General features: G+C 42.5%; 1 protein-coding gene across 1 annotated transcript in view; it reads left to right on the plus strand.

The window, feature by feature from the left end:
• Positions 1-19,724, plus strand: part of UGT8 (UDP glycosyltransferase 8) — a 48,153-nt gene extending 28,429 nt beyond the window's left edge. Inside the window, exons 3-6 of the mRNA XM_075090119.1 lie at positions 10,460-10,602; positions 13,151-13,227; positions 15,560-15,779; positions 17,390-19,724. Of these exons, the coding sequence (XP_074946220.1) occupies positions 10,460-10,602; positions 13,151-13,227; positions 15,560-15,779; positions 17,390-17,753 (804 nt within the window). The 3' untranslated portion in view covers positions 17,754-19,724. The remainder of the gene's footprint in view (positions 1-10,459; positions 10,603-13,150; positions 13,228-15,559; positions 15,780-17,389) is intronic.
• Positions 19,725-20,423: the final 699 nt, after the last annotated feature.

Genomic DNA, 20,423 nt, shown 5'->3' on the forward strand with positions numbered 1-20,423 from the left:
TTTTTCCGTAACTGTTACCTGTACAGCTTCTCCACTACACGTGCAGTTACTGAAACCGGAGGAAGATTGGCAAAACCTTGGTTTGCACTTACATTTTAATAATTACAAACTTTCCTGTGTATGTTTGCAAGTTATATGATGGGACTTCATGCTTAGGGAAGTGAATGGCATTTTTCAGTGTTTTCTAACAGAATATTGCCTCTGGGGTAGCGTCAACAAGGCTTTTAATTTGAATCCTGGATTTGAGGATACCTCTGCTGCACCTGCTACTCAATGCAGTAATTTTTATAACCTCTCTTGAAGGGCAGGTTCCTTATTTTCGACTACCTTCCATGCATTTGAAAGGCAAGGTTGCTTTCCCAGGGTGCTTGCCAAAGGTCCAGTGAGTAATGGATTTTTGGAGAGCGTTGCATCAGGGAAGTACTTGCACGGCAGTTTTCTGGTTGACCTCTACTTTTAGGTAGACCATGTTCTTGCAGGCTGTAACTCTAGAGAGGGCTGAGATACGGGGGAAGAGATAAAGCCTTGTGGTACTGTATTTCTTGCCTGTGTTTTTGAGTCTGAATTTCATTCCTCTTTAAAGTTAACTGGACTTATTCTGTCGGTATTGGATGTTAAATAGGAAAAGGCGGTAGAGGTCAGGGACAAGAAAATGCTATGTTCTAGACATCAAAAAGCTTCAAAAACATTTTTCCCCCAGTGCATTTTGATAAGCCACGTATGCAGTGTATGTATATATATACATACCAAATAATTTGTGAGAAACATAAAATTAAGTCTGTATTGCAACAGGGCTGAATCTGTGTCTAATATTACTGAAGAAGCATTTTATCAAGAGCGTTGTTACATTAATGTGTGGTGACAGTGGATTTACTTGTGCTTGGGGTCCTAATAGAAAACAGGTCAGATCTTGCAGTTTGTTTCACAGCTGAGTCTTAGTATGGCTTTAACCGGCAAGAAAATAAAGGAATTTAGTCTAATGCTGTAATCCCAGTATGTTTTTAATGTCTAAAATTATTGGGTTTTTGAGTTATCTTACTCTATGCTAATATGAACTACAAAATATAAATAAATTATGTGAATATTAACTGCATGGACTTTGTGTATGGTAGATCTCATTAATGGAATAAGATTTGTCAGCATCTTAATAGTATATGGCACAGGTCAGCCAACATCAGTGTATCTAGGGAAGACAAGATGTAAAGCTTCAGTAAGTTTGTGAATACCCCACCTTTTATGTTTCCTTTTTGGAAGTTTGTTAGACTTCAGACAGCAGAACAAATGGAGAGACCAGACAAAAAAGTTTAGTGGCAAGCTTGTAAAAGAGGAGCTTGGTGGCCGACAGCAGCTTGTACCTGAGGAGGGAGAATAACTACCTTACAATTAATCCAGAGGGTAATGGTGGGGTGGGGAGTGATCTTGTCCTGCTCGGGAGCAGTGTGGCTGCTGTGAATTGAACTGGTGGAGCCTGATGATATGAAAAGGAGCAAACCCTGTTGAAATGGGATGAGCACGTTTGCCTTGTGGCCGTCGCTTTTAAAAGGCAGGAATTTTGTTAGTGGGGAAGAATAACCTTGAGTGTGACACATGTGCTAGCCGATGCGGAGATGTTCGGCTGAGCCAGCAGAAGGCGGCTGGATGCGTTGAGTCAGGGAGGTGCAAGCCATCCTCGGCTCGCTGCAGTCGGGTGCTCGCTCTGCGGTCCCGTGTCCTTTGCTTGTAGAGCAAATAAAAAGACCTTTTTCTAAAGTGATTTATTAAATTCATGGTGAGTAAATACAAACAGCACGCTTCGCCTGAACCGATGGCATTTCTATGGGTTGGCTGCAGACTGATGTGTTACTTCATAATTTTCAGATTATGTGATAGGGCCCCGTTAGTTCAGTGATAGTAAAGGTCATATAATGGCATCTGTATGACCTTTAACCGCCTGTGCTGAAATGTTTCATTTTAGTAAAATTTGAAACGAGGTTAAAAATTTGTTAATATAGCACTTAAATATATCACAAGAGAAGTACTACTTAGAAGATGTCAGAAAGATACAGTGCTAATAAAAATGGCCTGTGTACCTTTCTGTTTGTTTATCTGTGAGGATCTCCTTTCTAAAGATCACTTCATGTGGCTTATTTATTTATTTTGAAATAGATCTGGTTTTGTCTACTCTGAGCAGCATTTTGTAGTAGAAATAGCGTAGTATGCCTGTGCTCCCCATTGGGGAATGAGGGTTTGCAACCATATCCAAAGAACAGACACTTGTGCTATTACACATTTGAATCGAGCAGCTGAACAGGGAAAGCTTCGGATATTAAACCCGGTTATGTTTGTATTTGTGTACTTTGTTTATCTGAAACAAAGCTCAGTATTAGGCACCACTGGTTACTGCCAGCTGGGTCCTCACTTTATAGTCACAGCTGTGCATTTAGCATCTAAGCCTGCTAAGAATAGCTAATTAGAAAATCAAACAGAACAAAGCTCACATAGTGGGGTTGGCACAATAGCATTCCTGTCCGAGAATGGTAAAAAGATTTATTTTATTTTTTTAATTTCTTCTCCTCCCCCCCTTGCGCCTATAGTACAGCATAGATCAATAAGTGCTTATTCTCCCTGTGCAAGCACAAGGGAGAACCTCAGTAAAAGAGCAGTACGTACTCAAAACCTTCACTCTTCAGTAACATAGTGTCACACAGAAATTGTTATTCATCGGCAACCAAACTCGGCGAAGAGAACAGGCAAGGTCGTAGTGTCCGCTCCTGTGCAAAGCTTGAACTGCAATAAATATGGCCCATGTTTGAAAAGGAGAAGCCTGCTTAGGCAGCTTTTGAACAGTGTGTAGGACAGACTCAAGGCAGAGTTTTAAAAGCAAGCACGCAGCTTCTGAGAGGAGTGAAATGGCCACAAGGCCAGCCAGCTACTATGTGAAGGCTCCCTGCCCAGGCAAGGCAGGGAATAGTAGCCCTATGACAGCCTCTGCCTGATCTGTGCATGTGCCATACCACTCTGTGAAACCTGTAAGTGTGTTGAATTATCATGTATTAGAAGGGTTTAGGGGGCACATCTGATGTGGCATACGGTCAAAGATGAATCAGTACCTCCTCTGGGACTTGGTGCACCAGCATTGGTCAGTCAGCGCAAGTGAGACTAGAAATGTGAATGAACAGGTAGGGAGCTTCAGAAGACAGTGTGTCAGTTCAGTCTTACTCCTCTGTTTTGCCCGGAGAACATGCATTTGCACAGAAGGTGACATGAAAACAGGCAGAGGCAGGGTTGGGCATGGTGGTGTAATTGGGGGATCCTTAAGCATTTCATACCTTGGCATGCATTAATAATTTTTTAAATCACTTAAGTGACAATGGTAATTAACGTATGTATTAGATGATATTTTGCTGGGGATGTGTATAAAGGTAAAATTGGACGAAACCCAAAATTCAGTTAGGAAATGTAGTTCACAATTCAGTTCAGAAACTAAACATGTGTTGTAAGAGACTTGGTGGGTTTTCTGTCTTCCCGATGGGCTAACCTCATCTGAGGTCATCCTGTACCTGGTGAGGAGATGGGACTGGGCAAGAGGAGGTGTGATGTGTCTAGCTGTAGGTGCTCAGATTTATCCTTTGGATGAGTGTCTCCACTGACTGAGAGTCTGGAGAAAACAGCTTCTTTCACTCAAGTCACTTCTGCAAATACCTCTCCAATCCCGGACTTTTCAGCTCTAAGTGTCTTAAAATTTCTGGGAAATCCTGGTATGCACCTGCGTATCCAGCTTAATACTTCATTAATGTCTGTGTTTTCAGTGTGACCTTACAAAGAAGAATAATTACACTTAATGCTTCGTCAGCTACAAGTTATGTGAGTGCCTGATCTAAGATTTTTGGGGGAATTCTATTGAAAAATTTGCTTTCGAGCCCATCAAAGTTTGGTGGTTATAACTGAGGTTGATCCAGAGTTTGGAAGGGGAAAATCAGGTCTCTGTTTCCAACCTTCTGGCCAGTTTGTCAAGCTTGCAGGGTAGCCTCAGCGGAGCAGATGTTACCTGCTGGCTAAGCTAGGCCTTCAAGTAATTGAGGCAGGACATGTTCTTTCTATGCAATGGAAGTTGAAAATACTTGTATTTGGGGGAGCGGGGAAGCAATCGGGTACTCTGTTACAGTCACTGAAAGAGAACCATTGAAAGAAGCGCTTGTCGTTACGATGTATATGTGAGGTTTGAATTAACTGCAGCAGTCGAAGGTGTTTCCTTCTTGCTTCTGTGGTCAGTTGAAGGTTGAAGCAGAGTTTGAGGAAGGCTCAGTAATGCAGCTCTTCATGTAATAAGCCCCCTCCCCAGACCTTTGTTGTAGGTTTAGACCTCAAAAGTTGTAATGGCAAATATTAAGTATCCTTTCCTTAAATGAAAAAAAAATTGCACTGAAGTTCCAGTTAACCTGAACATCATTTAAACTTGGCAAAAGGAGGTCGGTTTCCTGCTGCATGCGAGGAGCTGTAAAATGCTGCCCGAGCAGGGGATGCTGCTTCTAATGAAGACAGCAGCTCTAATGACTCACCCTGACTCAGTGCATTTTCATATGGTGTGTAATTAGATGGGGAAGACAGAATGTGCTGGAGGTCAAAGGTATAAGCGGGTGTAAGAAAAAGGAGTGAATTCATAGGGGATGAGCCTCTGTCTGTGAAACTTCTTAGCGTATGGTGGTGTAGCAGTGGTTTCACTGAGACTGTTACTTGGGGTGTTAGGGCTAAGACGGGCTAAAGTCTGTAGTGGCTAGATATGCTGAAATTGTAGGCAAATTAAATTGTTTCCTGGCACCAGTGTGTTCTCTTCCACAAATCAGGTTTTGTGAGAATCTCTCAAAGCTTGTATTTTGCGCTGCTTGTCCTGCATCGCAGGACAACCTTGTGTTGTGCTTCCTAAAGTAAATGTTAGGAAGGTATATGTGTGAATTAAGTGACATATATAGCCACAGTAATAATGCTTATTAAGTATTTGGTCTTTTTTCCATGTGCCAAGATCATAGCCTGTTATCTACTGTGAGTATCACTTCTATACCTTGTATGCCACATAAAGAATAAGGAAGGTACAAGAAAATACTGAGCCTTTGTGCCATGGCCCAGCTAATTGTACTAGGATGTTAAGATGTATCTTGCAACCACAGACCTATGAACGCCACTCACTTGGATTGTTTCACTAGATCTTCAGCTTAAAGTCTGAAATAAAAAGCTGTCAGGACAAGTAATTATAAGAAGTTAAAGCAACCTGGGAATAATGGACATCCTCTAGGTTGTGAACTTGGGAAGCTCTACAAGGAGGCAGTCTAAGTCCCGTTTCACATTTCCTGATGTTTTTTACCCAGCTGTTGCATTTTTAGTGATGCTTAGTGATCCCATTTAACTGAGGCTGTGTTATGGCAGGAATTACACAGATGTATGCAAGAAGAACGCTTGTCTTGACAAGGCTGTAGTTCACTTTCTGCAGCCCACGTACAGTACTGACCTCCAGCACCCCTCTGGCGAAGCAGATTGGCAAGGGGCTGCAGATCAGAAGGCAGGCAAGCAATTCCTTTTACTACCAGCATGATGTAAAGCTTAAGTAAAACTAGGACAAATCTGGGCAGGTGTTGGGGGGAATAACCTCTTTCAGTTGATGTCAAAATACAGCAAGCTGAGTTGAAACTCTCCTGGGCCTTCTTGAGATTGGTACAGGACAGTTGTCACCCTCTGTGAGCAATCAAAATAATACTTGTTAATTAACATCATCCTAAAAGAAACCCTGAGGACAACTTCGAATTCCTTTGCGTCTGATTTGGGTTGGCCAGGCATCGTTCAGCTCTTGTCTGGAAGCCCATAGTAGCCATGAAGGCTGTTGTTCCAAGCCCTTGCCTGTTGCACTTGTGCTTAATCGTTACGTACCTGTTGGATCAGAGCTGATTTGCACCTGACCAACTTGGAGCATGGCAAACCTCATTTCTATTCTCTGCCTTGTGAGGTTGTGTCTGTAGGGGAAGCATGCCTGATTTCGGAAGTTAATTACAGTCTTTCCATGCAAACTTCTGTTGCTGGGATCCCAGCTTGGGAGCTTGCGAGTGTGCATTTGTGTGTTGCCACGCTTAGGAAGTGGGTCAGGAGAGGGAGCACTCAGATAATAAGCTTCGGTTTGTACAAAATAAAACAGTTTGTATTCTGTTGGTGGTTATTTTTTATGTAATCCCATTTAATATGACAAATTCCATCTTTTGAGCCTGATGACAGGATCTTGTCTTGCCTGTCGAGATTTTAAGTTCCCCTTTGTGTATGTTATGTTCCACTGAAGCAGTGGGATTACCTTCAGAGGGAAGGATTACCAAGGTTTGGCTATGAAATCAGCCATAATGTGAAGGAGGTTGCTTTGCTATTGCACAACAATAAAATGCAAAAGCCTGTTTGTAGAGTGACTCTCTAATTGCACGGTACACAGTAAAGTTCCTTTCTTACTTTCCTCTAAATAAAAAAAAAAATCTAAGTACTTAATAGCTATTTGTTGTTATACATGTGGATTTTTGAATGTTATTTTAGAAATCCCATTATAAGGAAATATTTTATACGTCCTCTGCGTTTACATAATGATGTATAATTCTTATTATGTGAATACACTGCAGAATTGAAGTCTCTCAGAATTTCTAATTGATCACAGAGGAACAGTAGCTTTGGGAACCATTCCTCAGCCAGAACAGGCTGATCTCTAGCGGCAGAAACCACGTGTCTGACCGAGCCTAAGTGGTCATGGGTAGCACTTCCTGACGCTGAATGAGAAATATTTGAGCAGTAGTGCCACCTCTCCTGTTTTTGTCCTTCTCAAAGAGCAAACAGGCCTCCAGCTGGACTTTGTGCCAGTGATCACAACCGTTTGGGCCCTGTGGTTTAGCCAGTTTTCAGTCCCACCTCCCTGCCTGTTTGTGTAGCCAGTACCTCATCAGTGTGTGAGGCTGTGGTGGGAGGCAGTGCTGAAAGCCTTACTCAGGTAGAGGTAAATAACATCCACTACTCTCACCTCATTCACTGAGCTAGTTTTCTCACTGTAGAAGGCTCTTGGATTGACTAAGCTAATTTTTTCCTTTCATAAATCCATGCTGACTGCTCCATTCATGTTGCCCTAATGTGTTTGGAAATGACCTCCAGGATTATTTGCTCCATCACCTTCCAGGGATTAAGGTGAGGCTGAGCAGCCCGTTCTCTGGATCCTCCTTCAGGAAAATGCAAGTGACACTTGTTTTTTCTTCCCCCCTGCCCACAGGAATCTCCTCCAATTGCCCTGACCTTTCAAAGATTATAGAGTGGCCTTACAGTGACATGGGCCTGGTCGCCAGCTGGCACTTTTGGGTGCATCCTGTCAGGTGCCATATACTTGTGTATGTCCAGTTGACTTAAAACTAGCCTAGCGTCATCTTCCACGGAGGGTAGGTCTTCCTTGCTCCAGGCTTTCTCTCTGGTCTGAGGGACCTGGGATTGCTGAAGGCCAGCCTTACCAGTAAAGGCTGAGTGGAAGAAAGCATGAAGTACCTCGGCCTTTACCATATTTTTTTTGTCACCAGGTCCCTTGTCCCATTCGGCAGTGGACCCATACTTCTCTTCATTTTGCTGCTCATGTACCTTGTTGCCCTTCATGTCCCTTGCCAGATTCAGCTGCAAATGGCCTTTGGCTTTCCAAAGGCTGTCCCTGCAGGCTCAGGTGGTGCCTGTATATTTCCCTCCCAGGCCACCTCTCTGTTTCTACCTCATGTATCCTTCCTTTTTACACCTGAGTCTTGCCAGGAATTTTGTTCGTCCTCCAGCCACCTTTGCTTCACTTCCTGATCGTCAGCATGGACTAAGCTTGAGCTGGGAAGAGGTGATGCTTGAATATCAACCAGCTCTCCTGAGCCCCTTTCCTGTCTAGGGCTGTATGCCACAGGATTCCAAGCAGGTACCTGAAGAGGCCCAAATCGGTTCGCTTGAAGTCCAGGAGATGCTGCTGTTGTCTTCCTTGTCCTCTCAGTATCCTGAACTCCTCCATCTCATGGTCACTGCAGCAGAGGCTGCCCCAGACCTTTGCATCCCAGATGAAGTCTCCCTTATTGTAGGTATGAGGTCCAGCAGAGTGTCTTCTCATGTTGGCTTCTTGAGCGCCTGTGTCATGGGATTGTCATCAGAAGGCACTCCAGAAACCTCCAGGCTTCTGCCTCTCCAGCAGGTATCAGGGTGGGTGAGTACCCTGTGAAGACCAGAGCCTGTGAATGTTGGGCTTCTTCCAGTTGTCAGAAGAAAAACACCTGTAACAGGTGATTTCAGCTCTCACAATATGACTTTGTCACAAATGGGCAGAGCTGCCTTTTACAGGACAGTCCTTGATTGCTTTTCAGGATGGCTTTTCCTAAAGCCCACAAAAGGTTATTTTCTCTTTAGCTTTATACATCAGATAGGAAGTAGTTCAAGATGTAACTAGTTGAACCACTAAATAAAAGTGACCATATTATAATTACATTTGCAGCATGCCTTAGGTCCTTAAGTAAAATTCAAGGACAAACTTTAAATAAATCACAGAACCACTTGGAAACTTTCATGTCAGAAGTTCAGCCCATAATAAATGATTCAGCTTGGAGGCAGATCACAGGCACTTTCCCTCCTTTCCCTCCTTTCCCTCCTTTCTTTTTTCCCCCCTCCTGCCACAGACGTAAGAAGGAAAAAAATGGAAAATGAAGTACACTGGAAAAGGATGAAGAAAAAGGAGAAAGTGTGGATTCTAGAGAAAATGGAAAACCCTTTTTCACTGCATAGCAGAGACTAGTGTACAACCTCCAGTGTAATGTTCAGGTCCTTGTTATGCCTGCTGGGTTTTTTTTGGTAGCTTTTGTGGTTTTGTGCTCAGATAGGATAGCGCAGGATTACTCGATTACTGTCTGGCCTGCTGTTTACTAACTATGAGGACAAGAGGCACATTGTGGACAGGGCTCTTAATTTTCCTTTTACTCACTTCCTATTGCTGTGCTGGTGTTGAACAGGCTCAGGCTTAAGTTTGGTGAGACCAGAATTCAACCTTATTCTGGGAAATAAAAGTGTTTCTTTGGCAGACTGACATATCTGTATGTCAGTGGTATAATTTTCTAGGTTCCGCTGCTAATAGCTGCACTGGAAAAATAGGATTTAAACTTATGTTTCCAAAAACAAAGGGTACACTGAGGCTTCTACCTTTTTTTCCCTATAATCCCCCCCACCCCCAAACTCCAGATGACATTGTTCTGGTATCTAAGGCTTGTTTAGGCAGCAGCTCTGCTCTCTGTTGTATGCTAGGCTGCGTTCTCCTTTATAACTTAGCTGGGACTTGCCTGAAGCATCTGCTGTGAAGGAATTAATTATGGCTGGACCCAAAGGACTGAAGTGTTTAGTGCAATGAAACCCTGGACCAGCTGTGGTTGTGCATTGGGTCCTCCCCCCAGTGACCACGTGTGGGCTGATCATCCCTTGGTGAGAGCCGCAAGGCCCTGTGCAGCAGAAGAGCATCGCAGGGTGCCCGGTTGTAAAAGCTGCTGCCTCTCACCTTGAACCTCATGGCGTGGCTGTCAGGTCACCTCCAGGAGATTGATGTTGGTTCTGCTTTCGGAGTAGTTTGGAGCAGCACGCCACTGCAGATCTCTGCTTTAGGAATCGTTGCCTTCCTTGCTTAAGCTGAGGCAGCCCTTGAATCAAGAGGGTCAGCAAAAATTGTGTTGCAAGAGACACGATTTCAGAGTAGTTACAGGAGGAGGACGAGCAAAAGGATGTAAAGAGCTTTGGCCTCTGTTACACTTGTGTATATTTAATGTGATGCTGGTGATTTGCTGTGGAAGAGGCACACAGTTAGGTCTATGTAAGATAAAGTACATAGATCCGAGAAAGAGGGACATCCACCCTGTACTTGCCATGCAGATGCAATATTGTTCCTTGAGATACTGGTGTGGTGGAAACTGAAGGTGTGTTTTGAAGCTCTGGCTTCTTTCAAGGTGTATTTATTATTTTTGTATAAATGAAAGAAAAACAACCTGTTTGATATACTCTCACTTTCTTTAAGGCTAGAAATCCCACAGTTGAGTCCCAGACTTCACGTGTGTATTTCCTGTGCTGTACTTCCAGGTGATACTATGGGGTAGATCTGTTTATGTTTTGCGGAGTTAAAATGTAATGTGTTAACGTGAATGTGTGTCAACTGATCAGTTAAAGGACAAATAGTCTTATGAAACTGGTTGTTAGTATGGAAGCTAAAACAAACCCGGAAGGATTTTGCTGTTCGTGGCCTGTACCGTGGAGTCCAAACCATTGAGTCGTCGTACTCAACAATCTCTTAAAGGTTTGACTTGTTACTTTACAAGCTGCGTTTTAAATCAAGCCCAACAACTGTTCTTCCTAAGCAATATTTACTTAATCTGTTTCTGTGGTTTACCTATGTTTCTACAATACTCAGTATGAATTTTCCCTTTAACAGGATCTCCAAACGTGGGTGAATGGTGCTAATGAAAATGGCTTTGTCCTCGTCTCATTTGGAGCTGGAGTGAAATATCTGTCAGAAGATATAGCAAATAAGCTAGCACATGCTCTGGCGAGGCTGCCTCAGAGAGTTATTTGGAGGTAAGTAGAATGATGGATGTACTTGAGGTGGTCTGAAGCACGCTCGTTTCCTATTGTGCTGTCGTGATCTAGAGTTGCAGATGCTGAGATGGAGACAGTCTGCGTGGCACAGAGGACCTGACTCTTTTGAAGGACACTCTTTGTGGAAATATTGCAGTCCCCTGGTAATAAGGAGGAGCAATGATTTTGTGGCAGAATAAGGCATGGGTTATGCTCCCATGCTGAGCTTATATCCTAGAAGGACTGGGGACAGTGAGAAGATTCTGAGGTTATCACATTTGTGACATGCTGTCATCTTTTCTGATAAAGAAGCCACCGTAGGGAGCAAGAACTGACATCCTGCTGATTTAATCCTAAGTTATTTCTTTATATTCTTCCTCTTTTTGGGGGCTCCTTCTCCTCTTTAATGTGTAAATATAGACTTTAAGTGCTCTTCTCACTTGTCTTTGTCTGTGAGAAATTGGAGGAAGAAAAATCTGCAGGTGTTAAAATTGGTAAAAAGCTTTCTTGGCTCTGAAACCATCTTGAGTGGCTCTCTGAACTTACTGCAAAAATCTAAGAACTGTTTTGTCAGCTCTGCTTTACATGGAGCATCCCTCTGGAATATAATTGAGGGGTTCATGTGAACCATTGGTTTCCAAATAATCAGTGTCTTAACAATTTGCTGTCCCTGCTACACTTCAGAGTTGTATTAGCAGTCTACTTAGAGGTGGCAGGGAACAGGACGTTTAGGGGCTGTTTCCACTGCTGTGTGCAGTTGAAATGGCAAACCCCCACTAACGAACGGGGAAAATATAAATTCTTCAGGCCGTGGGGCCGAACCTTTGGTAGTTGTGGTAAAGATCTCATCAGTTCTTCCTTGGGGTAGAGCTGCAATGTTTGTTTCTTATGAAGCCTGCAACACTGCTTGGCTTCTAATCAATTATTAGTCCCAACTGATCTTACTGTTTTTCTTCTGTTTTGTCCTTTTATCATGTTTTCCCTGGAATGTTTTTCCGTAGGATGTACCCACTTTCTGTAGTAAAAAAATGTTAATGGATTTTTCTTGGTGATAACTTCTTAATGCAAAACCAACAATTTAAGTTGAAGCTGCCTTTGAAAATTTTAAATTTTCCTCACTAGTATTTCCTTACCGGTACTTTTTTGTAATGTTCTTTCTGTTTTGTTTTTGTTATCTGCTATCTGTTGGATGGCTTTTTGGGTAAGGGAACCCACTTGCTGTTTCTTTCCATCATGATCTGTGGAATGGGAAGATATACCTAGTACCAGGGACAAGGCATGGTCTCTGGGAGAGCTGAGCAAGTGGCTTGCAGTAACCCCAGTGGGAATTGGACCTCCATAACTTAATACCTAAATATGAAATTGAGTCCAGCTTTGATTTTTTTTTTTGGTTCTTCAGATCATTGACGTGTGGTCTGTGTTGAGTGCAGGTGGTTTTTATACGAGGTATTTCTGAAAATGAGAAAGGTAGTCCTGCTTGGCAGTCTTGTGTCACAATAGCAAACCAAGAACACTTTGTAGCTCTTTATAAGTGTCTGATTACGGAATACTAGCTAGAGCCAAAACCAGTAACATAGTTTATTTGCTTTTATCTAAGTTAGCATAAATAATGTAGGCTTTTTTCAACATATAGAATGGTCAAGCCAGCTGCTTAATTGGGAATATTTTGGTGATTCTTTATGAAGTTATTCTGGTTATTACAAGAGCATTAGAACTCTCTTTTTAAGTCATTCAGTTGAGCTGTCACAAAACAGTTCTATCCTGTAGTAGTCACTGGTAACATATTACCTCCTTTTTTCTGTTTCAAATTTATTTAACTTCATATGTTAACCGCATACAACATAAACAGCTAAATAATTTTGTATTATGAGCCTGTATTTTATGGGCTAAACTCTTCCAGCAACCTCAGGTGAGCAAGACGTTGCTGTTGGGTTTCAGGCAGTTGAGCAAGTAAGAAAAATACACTTGTCTCACAGTCTGATCCCAAACTTTTCATCAATAGGCTCTTGCCTCATAGGCTGAGCTGTCAGCCTTTCCCTTCCTGGTATTAGTAACTCCTTTTAAAATAAGATGGTGTGAATTATCAAGAGCTGGCTAACTGAGAGGGAACGCCTTGTGTTGAAGGTAGGGATTATTAGTTGTGTGCTGACGGGATGTTCTCGGAGTTACTAATCTAGTACCAGCCAGAGCTTTCAGTAAAGCAATGGACGTGGAGCCGCAGAGAGGATATACAACCTCCTGTTGGTCGCAGTGGTGAGAGTTATATATGCTCTCAGAAGGAACTACGTTGCCATTATGTTAATAAAAACATTGCGTTTCAAGCCAGATTGCAAGGAAACTGAATGATGAAAAGATGAAGTTGGAAGTTGTTAGCTATTTGCAGCATTTTGGTTGAGCCTATTCTGTTTTCCTGTAACAGTGAGTAAACAGTATCCCCGTGTAACTGGAGGTCTGTTTAGGGCTCATGGATTGTTTGGTTTGATTCTCTGGTTTGAGCTGATTTTGGAGGTCTTGGTAACTCAGCTTCAATTTGACTTTATCGTTTCAGGTTTTCAGGAAACAAACCAAGGAATTTAGGCAACAATACGAAGCTTATAGAATGGTTACCACAAAATGACCTCCTTGGTGAGTATCTGTTTTGATTGTATACCGCTTATTCTCACTTGCATTCAGGTTGCTCTTCCAACAATATTCTATTGAATTAGCAGTCATTAGAAATCTAGGAGAATTTCTGTAATGGAAGTCATAGAACAAGAATATAGAGTTTGTCAGAACTTCAAGATGATGAAATCAAACACCTTTCTGATGTTAATTATCTTTCCCTAGTACTAACTCAATTTTTTTTCTTTGTGTGGAGGACGACAGTTATTCCAAAGATTATTTGGCCAAATAAATAGGAACATTTTTTGACAAGTGTCTTCTATACCATGGGAGCTATACAGTTTGAGGGGGAAAAAAGTTATTAAAGATAATTAAGTAGGAATTTTCTTGCATCTGCTGTTTTAGGGAACTGATGACTGTAACTTAATTTCTCTGTTGCAAAAAAGCATGATATGGTGTTCACTGGTCACTTAATGGAAGAGTCATAAAACTGAGCATTCAAAATATGTTCGCGTTGCATCAAAACAAGTCTTAAGGGTCCGGACCTACTGCTGTCTATATACACATTTATTTTTCTCCAAAGAAAGCTCTAACAGAACTTGGGCATGTGTTGCAAGCTGATAACCTTTCTGTTTAACTAACCTGAGGTACTCCAGGTTCTCAGGTGCAGAGGTGAAACTTGATACTCCTCTCTCTTTTGATAAAGACTGTGTTAGAGTCCACGTACCTTACTTTTTCCCCTTCCTTCCCTGACAAAGGGTAGCTGAATACATTGCAGATCTGAGGGGCCACAGAATATTCATGGTAGTCTCAGGGTTACCTGGGTGTTGTGTGCTTGCAAAACAGCGCCAGTGCTACGATAGGTGCTGATGAATGCGTTCAACATGCCTGTGCGTCAGTGTGTGAGCATGTTAGCTGGAGTATTTATCATAATATAGTGATTAGGCGAAAGACTTTTAAACCAGGTAGATTTGTTTTGGTTAGTAAATTGCTCCGAGGCAGTCTCACTTTTCCATTACATAAAGTTATCATCATTATTGTCAGATCTTGCTAGCCTGAAGTAAGGCATGTGAAGCTTTAGAGAGAATGTAACATCAGTTGTCCTGTCATTAAGTAGCTTGTATTTCATATGAATAACAAGGAAAAACATCCTCTCCCTGGCTCATTTGTTCTGCTAAACTGGTTGTAGTCACCACCTGCAGCTACTCAGGAGTAAACAATGTGTATTAATTACTCCACTAATAATTTTACACAACTCGTATACATGAGAGTTTTCTTTGCCAGGCGTTCCCTCTCTCTTAGCATATAAGGAAATCATCTAATGGTTGTGAAATTTCAGTGGAGTGAGTTTAAGGAGGTCATAGAATCACAGAATGCCCTGAGTTGGGAGGGACCCACAAGGACCATTGAGTCCAGCTCCTGTCCCTGCACAGGACACCCCAAATTCACATCGTGTCTCTGAGGGCATTGGCGAAGCGCTTCTTGAGTATTGCCAGGCTGGTGCTGTGATGCCTCCCTGGGGAGCCTCTTCCAGGGCTCCACCGCCTGGGGGAAGAACCTTTTCCTAATATCCAACTTAAACCTCCCGTGGCATATCTGCCTGCCGTTCCCTCGGGTCCTTGGTGTTGTGGTTTGTGTTAAACCACACAGCTGCTCACTCGCTCCCCCTGGTGGGGTGGGGGAGAGAATCGGAAGGGTAAAAGTGCAAAAACTCATCGATTGAGATTAAGGAAGTTTAACAGGTAAAGCAAAAGCCACGTGCACAAGCAAAGCAAACCAAGGAACTCATGCCCTCCTTCCCCTGGGCAGGCAGGCTCAGCCAGCCCCAGGACAGCAGGGCTCCATCATGTGTAATGGTGACTCGGGATGACAAACGCCATCACTCTCAGCGTCACCCCCCCCTTCCTGCCTCTCCCCCCAGCTCTACGTGCTGAGCATGACGCCATGTGGTGTGGGACATCCCTGGGGTCAGTTGGGGTCAGCTGTCCTGGCTGTGTCCCCCCAACCCCTTGTGCGCCCCCAGCCCCGCGCAGGTGGGGTGGGGTGAGGGGCAGAAAAGGCCTTGGCTCTGTGTAAGCCCCGCTCAGCGGTAACCAAAGCATCGCATGGTTGTCAGTGCTGGTTCCAGCACAAATCCAAACCACGGCCCCCTCCTGGCTACTGGGAGGAAAATTAACTCTATCCCAGCTGAAACCAGCACAGGAGAACTTCAGAACAAGTTGCATTCCTTTCTGCCTTCCTGAACTGCAGCCACAGAAGCATACTGACAAAAGTCTTGTACCCAGTTGCTTCAAGAACTTGACATTAAGGAGATGTAAATGGTTTTTTTTAATCTTCATACCTCTTCTGTTTTCAGGTCACTCTAACATTAAAGCTTTTCTTAGTCATGGAGGTTTGAACAGCATTTTTGAAACCATGTACCATGGGGTCCCGGTGGTGGGGATTCCCCTTTTTGGAGACCATTACGATACTATGACTCGTGTGCAGGCCAAAGGCATGGGAATATTGTTGAACTGGAAGACTGTCACTGAGAGCGAATTGTACGAAGCCCTAGTGAAAGTTATTAATGATCCCAGGTACGGAATGAGTGACTACATCTTGCTCTGTAAAGTTATTGTTATGGGATAAATGTACATATGGAGAACCTTTGTGCTGGGGGGGGGAACTGCATGTTGGGATTTGTGTGTACGGTTGGGGCGAGTCTTCAGGTGGTTGTCCCATTTCACAAGGTTACTCAATTGATCAGGTTTCTGTGTAGGTGCTAAGCTCGTTGCACAGCATACCAAAACTCAGTTGTCTCATTTGCTTTTTGTGACGGTTGCCCTGGGAAGGGGAAAAGGTTACAGAAACAAACCTGCCCTGACTTATTCCTTGTTGCAAACCAATGTCTCTTTGTGTTTGTGTCTTCATTACTCCATATTTAGCAGTCAGTTTGTTGTGCTGCTTAAGGGGCCTGGAGCAAAATGCACCTATACAATTGTGGGGTGGCATGTTTGGGATGTAGCTAAAAATATGGAGGTAGTCAAAAAGCGTGACTCTCCTCTGAAGGCCCGTCATTTGATTTAAAAAAAATTTTTCCTGTTTTTGGCCAGTAATATGTGTCTTAAGTTGAGGAAGGTCAATTGTGTTTGCAATGACAATATTCTAACAAACTGTTACTATGAGGACTCCAGTCTGCTTAAATAAAATTTTTTTTGTTATTCAGGTGGAATAAGTAAAAGCCTATGAAATGGGTTTCACAACTCTTCCTAATTCCACCAAAGTAATTTGTTCAGGGATATTAAAGTGTGAGGAGAGTCACTTTACAAGTTGGTTCCGAATCTGTTTTAAACATTTGTGATGTTCAGACCACCTCCAGATGAAAAGTAATGGCGTGTTAGCTGGTGGTTTATTGTATTGGGCTAACCGTTGTTTTGGAGTCTGCCGACAATGCTTCTCGCTTTCATGGGAGCCAAGTCTTTAAGCGGCCCTTGACTTGAGAATGGAGAAACCTGCGAGCAGCAGAACCACAGCGAAGGGGAATGACAACATCAGTTTCGTCACCTTTCCCTTGTGCAATTACCCTTAGTAGAAAGACAAGTCCTGCGTAACCTGTTGACCCTACAGCTGCAGCGAGGGGAGAGAAGGAATCGACATGATCGGCTGCTTGAACGGCCTGTGGAGGAAACACAAAAAAATTATAGGCTGAGCTCTGGACCCAAGCGGCAACAGTCTATTGGGCAATCAAAAACGAGTTTCTTCCTTTGTTCTGTTTCTCTAGTAATTCAGTTGCACAACCACTTAAATGAGTGGTGTGTTAGGGTACGTTGCCACCTGACAGTGGGAAGGGCAAAGGTGTCTCTCTCAATAGGATTCATTTTGGATTAGATAAGATTCCCCTCTGGCAGCAGGTCAGCTTGGATCTTCGTAGCTTTGCTGGAGGGTGGGTTTCTGCCTTCAGTCACGCACGGGTCGGGTCTGCTTTTCTAGTCATTCGTCATCAATGACCTGCAAGGACTGATTTAAAGACAGGTTACCTGCTGTGTCTAGCCCTCTGTGCGCTGGTGGTTGAGTCCTGCAGTAATACGCTGTTTGATCTGAAGAGGCTGAAATATGTTTACGTGTTTGCAGGCTTGCATTGCTCAGAGCGCTGACGAGGATTTTTTTTTTCTTTCTTCCCTTCTCTTTCTTTTTTTCTTCCCCGCAGCTACCGGCAGCGGGCCCAGAGGCTGTCTGAGATTCACAAAGACCAACCTGGTCATCCCGTTAACCGGACTGTGTACTGGATTAATTACATCCTCCGTCACAACGGAGCCCAACATCTACGTGCCGCTGTTTACAGCATCTCTTTATATCAGTATTTCTTACTGGATATTGCCTTTGTTGTACTAGTGGGTGCTGCCTTACTTTATTATTTTTTGGCCAGGATAACAAAATTTATCCGCAAACAAAGCAAACACCTTTGGGCAAATGACGAACATAGCGCTGTTAACGGACACTACCATAATGGGATACCAAATGGCAAGTATAGAAGAAATGGCCACATTAAGCATGAAAAAAAGGTGAAATGAGCCAACCGCCCCATGTAAAGTAGTAATGAATCAGATCAGTAATTGAATTTTATCGCTGTAACTTAGTCTAACAACTACTTAAAAACCTCAGTAAGCAGTTCTAACACTCCCCCTCAGTATGTAATATTATGTGACAAAATTCTATGGAACTAAGAAAAGTCTTTTAAAAAAACAAAAAGGCAAGCAGAAGCTAAAATGGAAAATATTTTATTCTTAATACTGATGCAGAGAGGTTATTTTGGCACTGAAGTTTTTAGAAGCCTTAATTCTCTAAAGTTATACAATGACCGTATTTATGGATTTTCAGTTTTTAAAAGTTGAATGTGTGCATCCCAAATGAGGAAAGGTCTCTTTTTATTTGCAGAGGTTTTTTCTTTTTATTTTTTTTATTGTTTTAATATATATCCATCTTTTAGCTGAGAGAACTTTAGTGCTAGCTCTGTTTCCTTTGTTGAAGGTTCAACATGTTGTGTAAGAATGCTGTTTAAAAAATAATTTTTCCCAGTCTTTACGGAAGAGGTAGCAAGTTGTGGACTGAGAACACAGACATTAAATAAAAAAAACCAAACCAAACTTAAAATGAGCACTGAAGAATGGCAAAAATATGTACTCCTTTTACTGGTAAGCTGCATGACTCTTCTGCTCGCTACTAGTACTTTGAGAAAAGGGTCTTAAGCAAGTCTACAATAGGTCTTAATTTTTAATCTATACAAAATTTTATTCATTGCCTTTCTCTGCAATATACTTTATGCCATGAAAATATTAAGGAATTCTATTTCAGTTTAAAATGAGGCTGTGTGGGAAGTAGATTTGCATAATTAAGAAAAATAAATGAAACAACAGACAACAAAGAAAAAGAAAATCTAGCCCTGTGCTTCATGCAGAAGGTTTTGTAATGGCCCAGAGCTGTGCAGAATCAAACTGCTGTACCTGGGGTTTGTTTTTTAAACAAACAGCAAACATCCCCCCGCCCCAAAGTTGAATGTCTTTCCTATTAATTCTCATTATTATTAAGTTTGTTCTAAATCGCAGTGTTGTAGATGTTCTCTTTCAATGGTTGTATCTGGAAAAATATTACCTTCTATTAGTCTGGGCCACGCAATCCATGTTTCGCATAGTTGCCAATACAAATTCCCCGCCGCGGGATGGGAGGCCGCTCTCCGCGTGGGTGACCGGCCTTCCTCCCGAGGTCTGACCGGGACGCGTCGGGTGAAGCCTGGCCGCCCGAGCGCGAGGCTTGCAGGGGTGGTCCTCTTCCCCCTTCCCCTGCTACGGCCCCTCCCTGCAGCGATCTCCTTCAATCATTGTCGCCGACACGGGACGCTGGCGGTGGTGCGCGCCCAGGGCGCGGGGACGCAGGGCGCTGGGCATGAAATCATAACTGCCCTGCGGAACCAGAGTGGGCAACTATGAGTTTATTTCCACGTCATTCTGTTTACTTGGAATTTGCACTACACATGTTGTGAGTGTATGCTTTATTTATTTGTAGTTTGAAATCCCATGCCTGAAAGAGAAAGGAAAGAAACCCATTTACCTGGTGTTGTTCACTAACATGGGAAGAGTTGTGATGATTACAGGATGCTGAGATCATCTTCATACACGGTGATGCAATATTTCACTATCATTCCATCAGGAGCCTCTATCCTATAGCAATAAATAACAGTACAGATATGTTTCTAATACACAGTACAGCTACTTGTACTGCTTTCTGAATACTTGAAGAAAATGGTATTATAAATAAGCCTATTAGCTATACCTTTTTACAATCTTGCAGTTTGTGGCAACTAAAGGAGCACACAGAGGCGATGAATGGTGGGATGGTAATAAACCTTCGAGTGTATGAATGACTTGGTTTAAATGGTTTTTTTTTTGGCATTGAAGAAGGTACAAAAGCACTGACCGGATGATTAAGCATAATTTAATCTCCACTGTGATAAAACTTAAGCAATAAACATGGATTTAATAGAGAAACTCTGTTTGGGAGTATATTTTTATTCAGATGAATGCTGCTTATTTTGAAGTACCCGGTGTGTGTGAGAGTATATAAATGGATGCTTATTAGGATACACAAATTCTTTCTAATATATGCTATGATGCATGATACCTGTTGGAAATCTGAAGTCGTTATGTTTTGTGACTGTAGATCCATTTCCCGGAGGAGCGTTGAAACAATTGAAAGATGGAATGTTTAAGCAGATTTCTTTTTTAAGGCAGTTAAAATATTTTTAAACTGTATGTAAACATTCCTGGTAAGGCGTGGGGGTATTTTTGTTAAGTTATACCTGTTTCTTAGAAAGCAAGACCAAAAGGTATTTTACACAGTGCTTTTAGATGAGATGGTAGATTTCTGAATAGTCTCTTTCGATATAAAGAAGCTTCAAATCTGTTGTAAAAAGTGGAAGTTGCTGCATTATTAATTGTATTACCTAACTCTAGATGGGTCTGATCCACCTAAACTATAGAAATACCTATCTTTGTTCAAAGTTACTTGTCTTGGAAGTTCAAATATTATCTGATATTATAGTTGCTTTTCATTTCAGCTGTCTGCAGTATCATGGGGACCTGTATTAGATGAAGTGGGTGGATAATGGTGTGGGGGGAACAGTTCTGCAAAACGTGTCTGACAGGAGAGTCAAACTGGTACAAAATGAGTCATTTCTTAGTAGTTCC

Source organism: Phalacrocorax aristotelis, chromosome 4, assembly GCF_949628215.1.
Source record: "Phalacrocorax aristotelis chromosome 4, bGulAri2.1, whole genome shotgun sequence".
In the NCBI taxonomy this organism is placed as follows: Eukaryota; Metazoa; Chordata; class Aves; order Suliformes; family Phalacrocoracidae; genus Phalacrocorax; species Phalacrocorax aristotelis.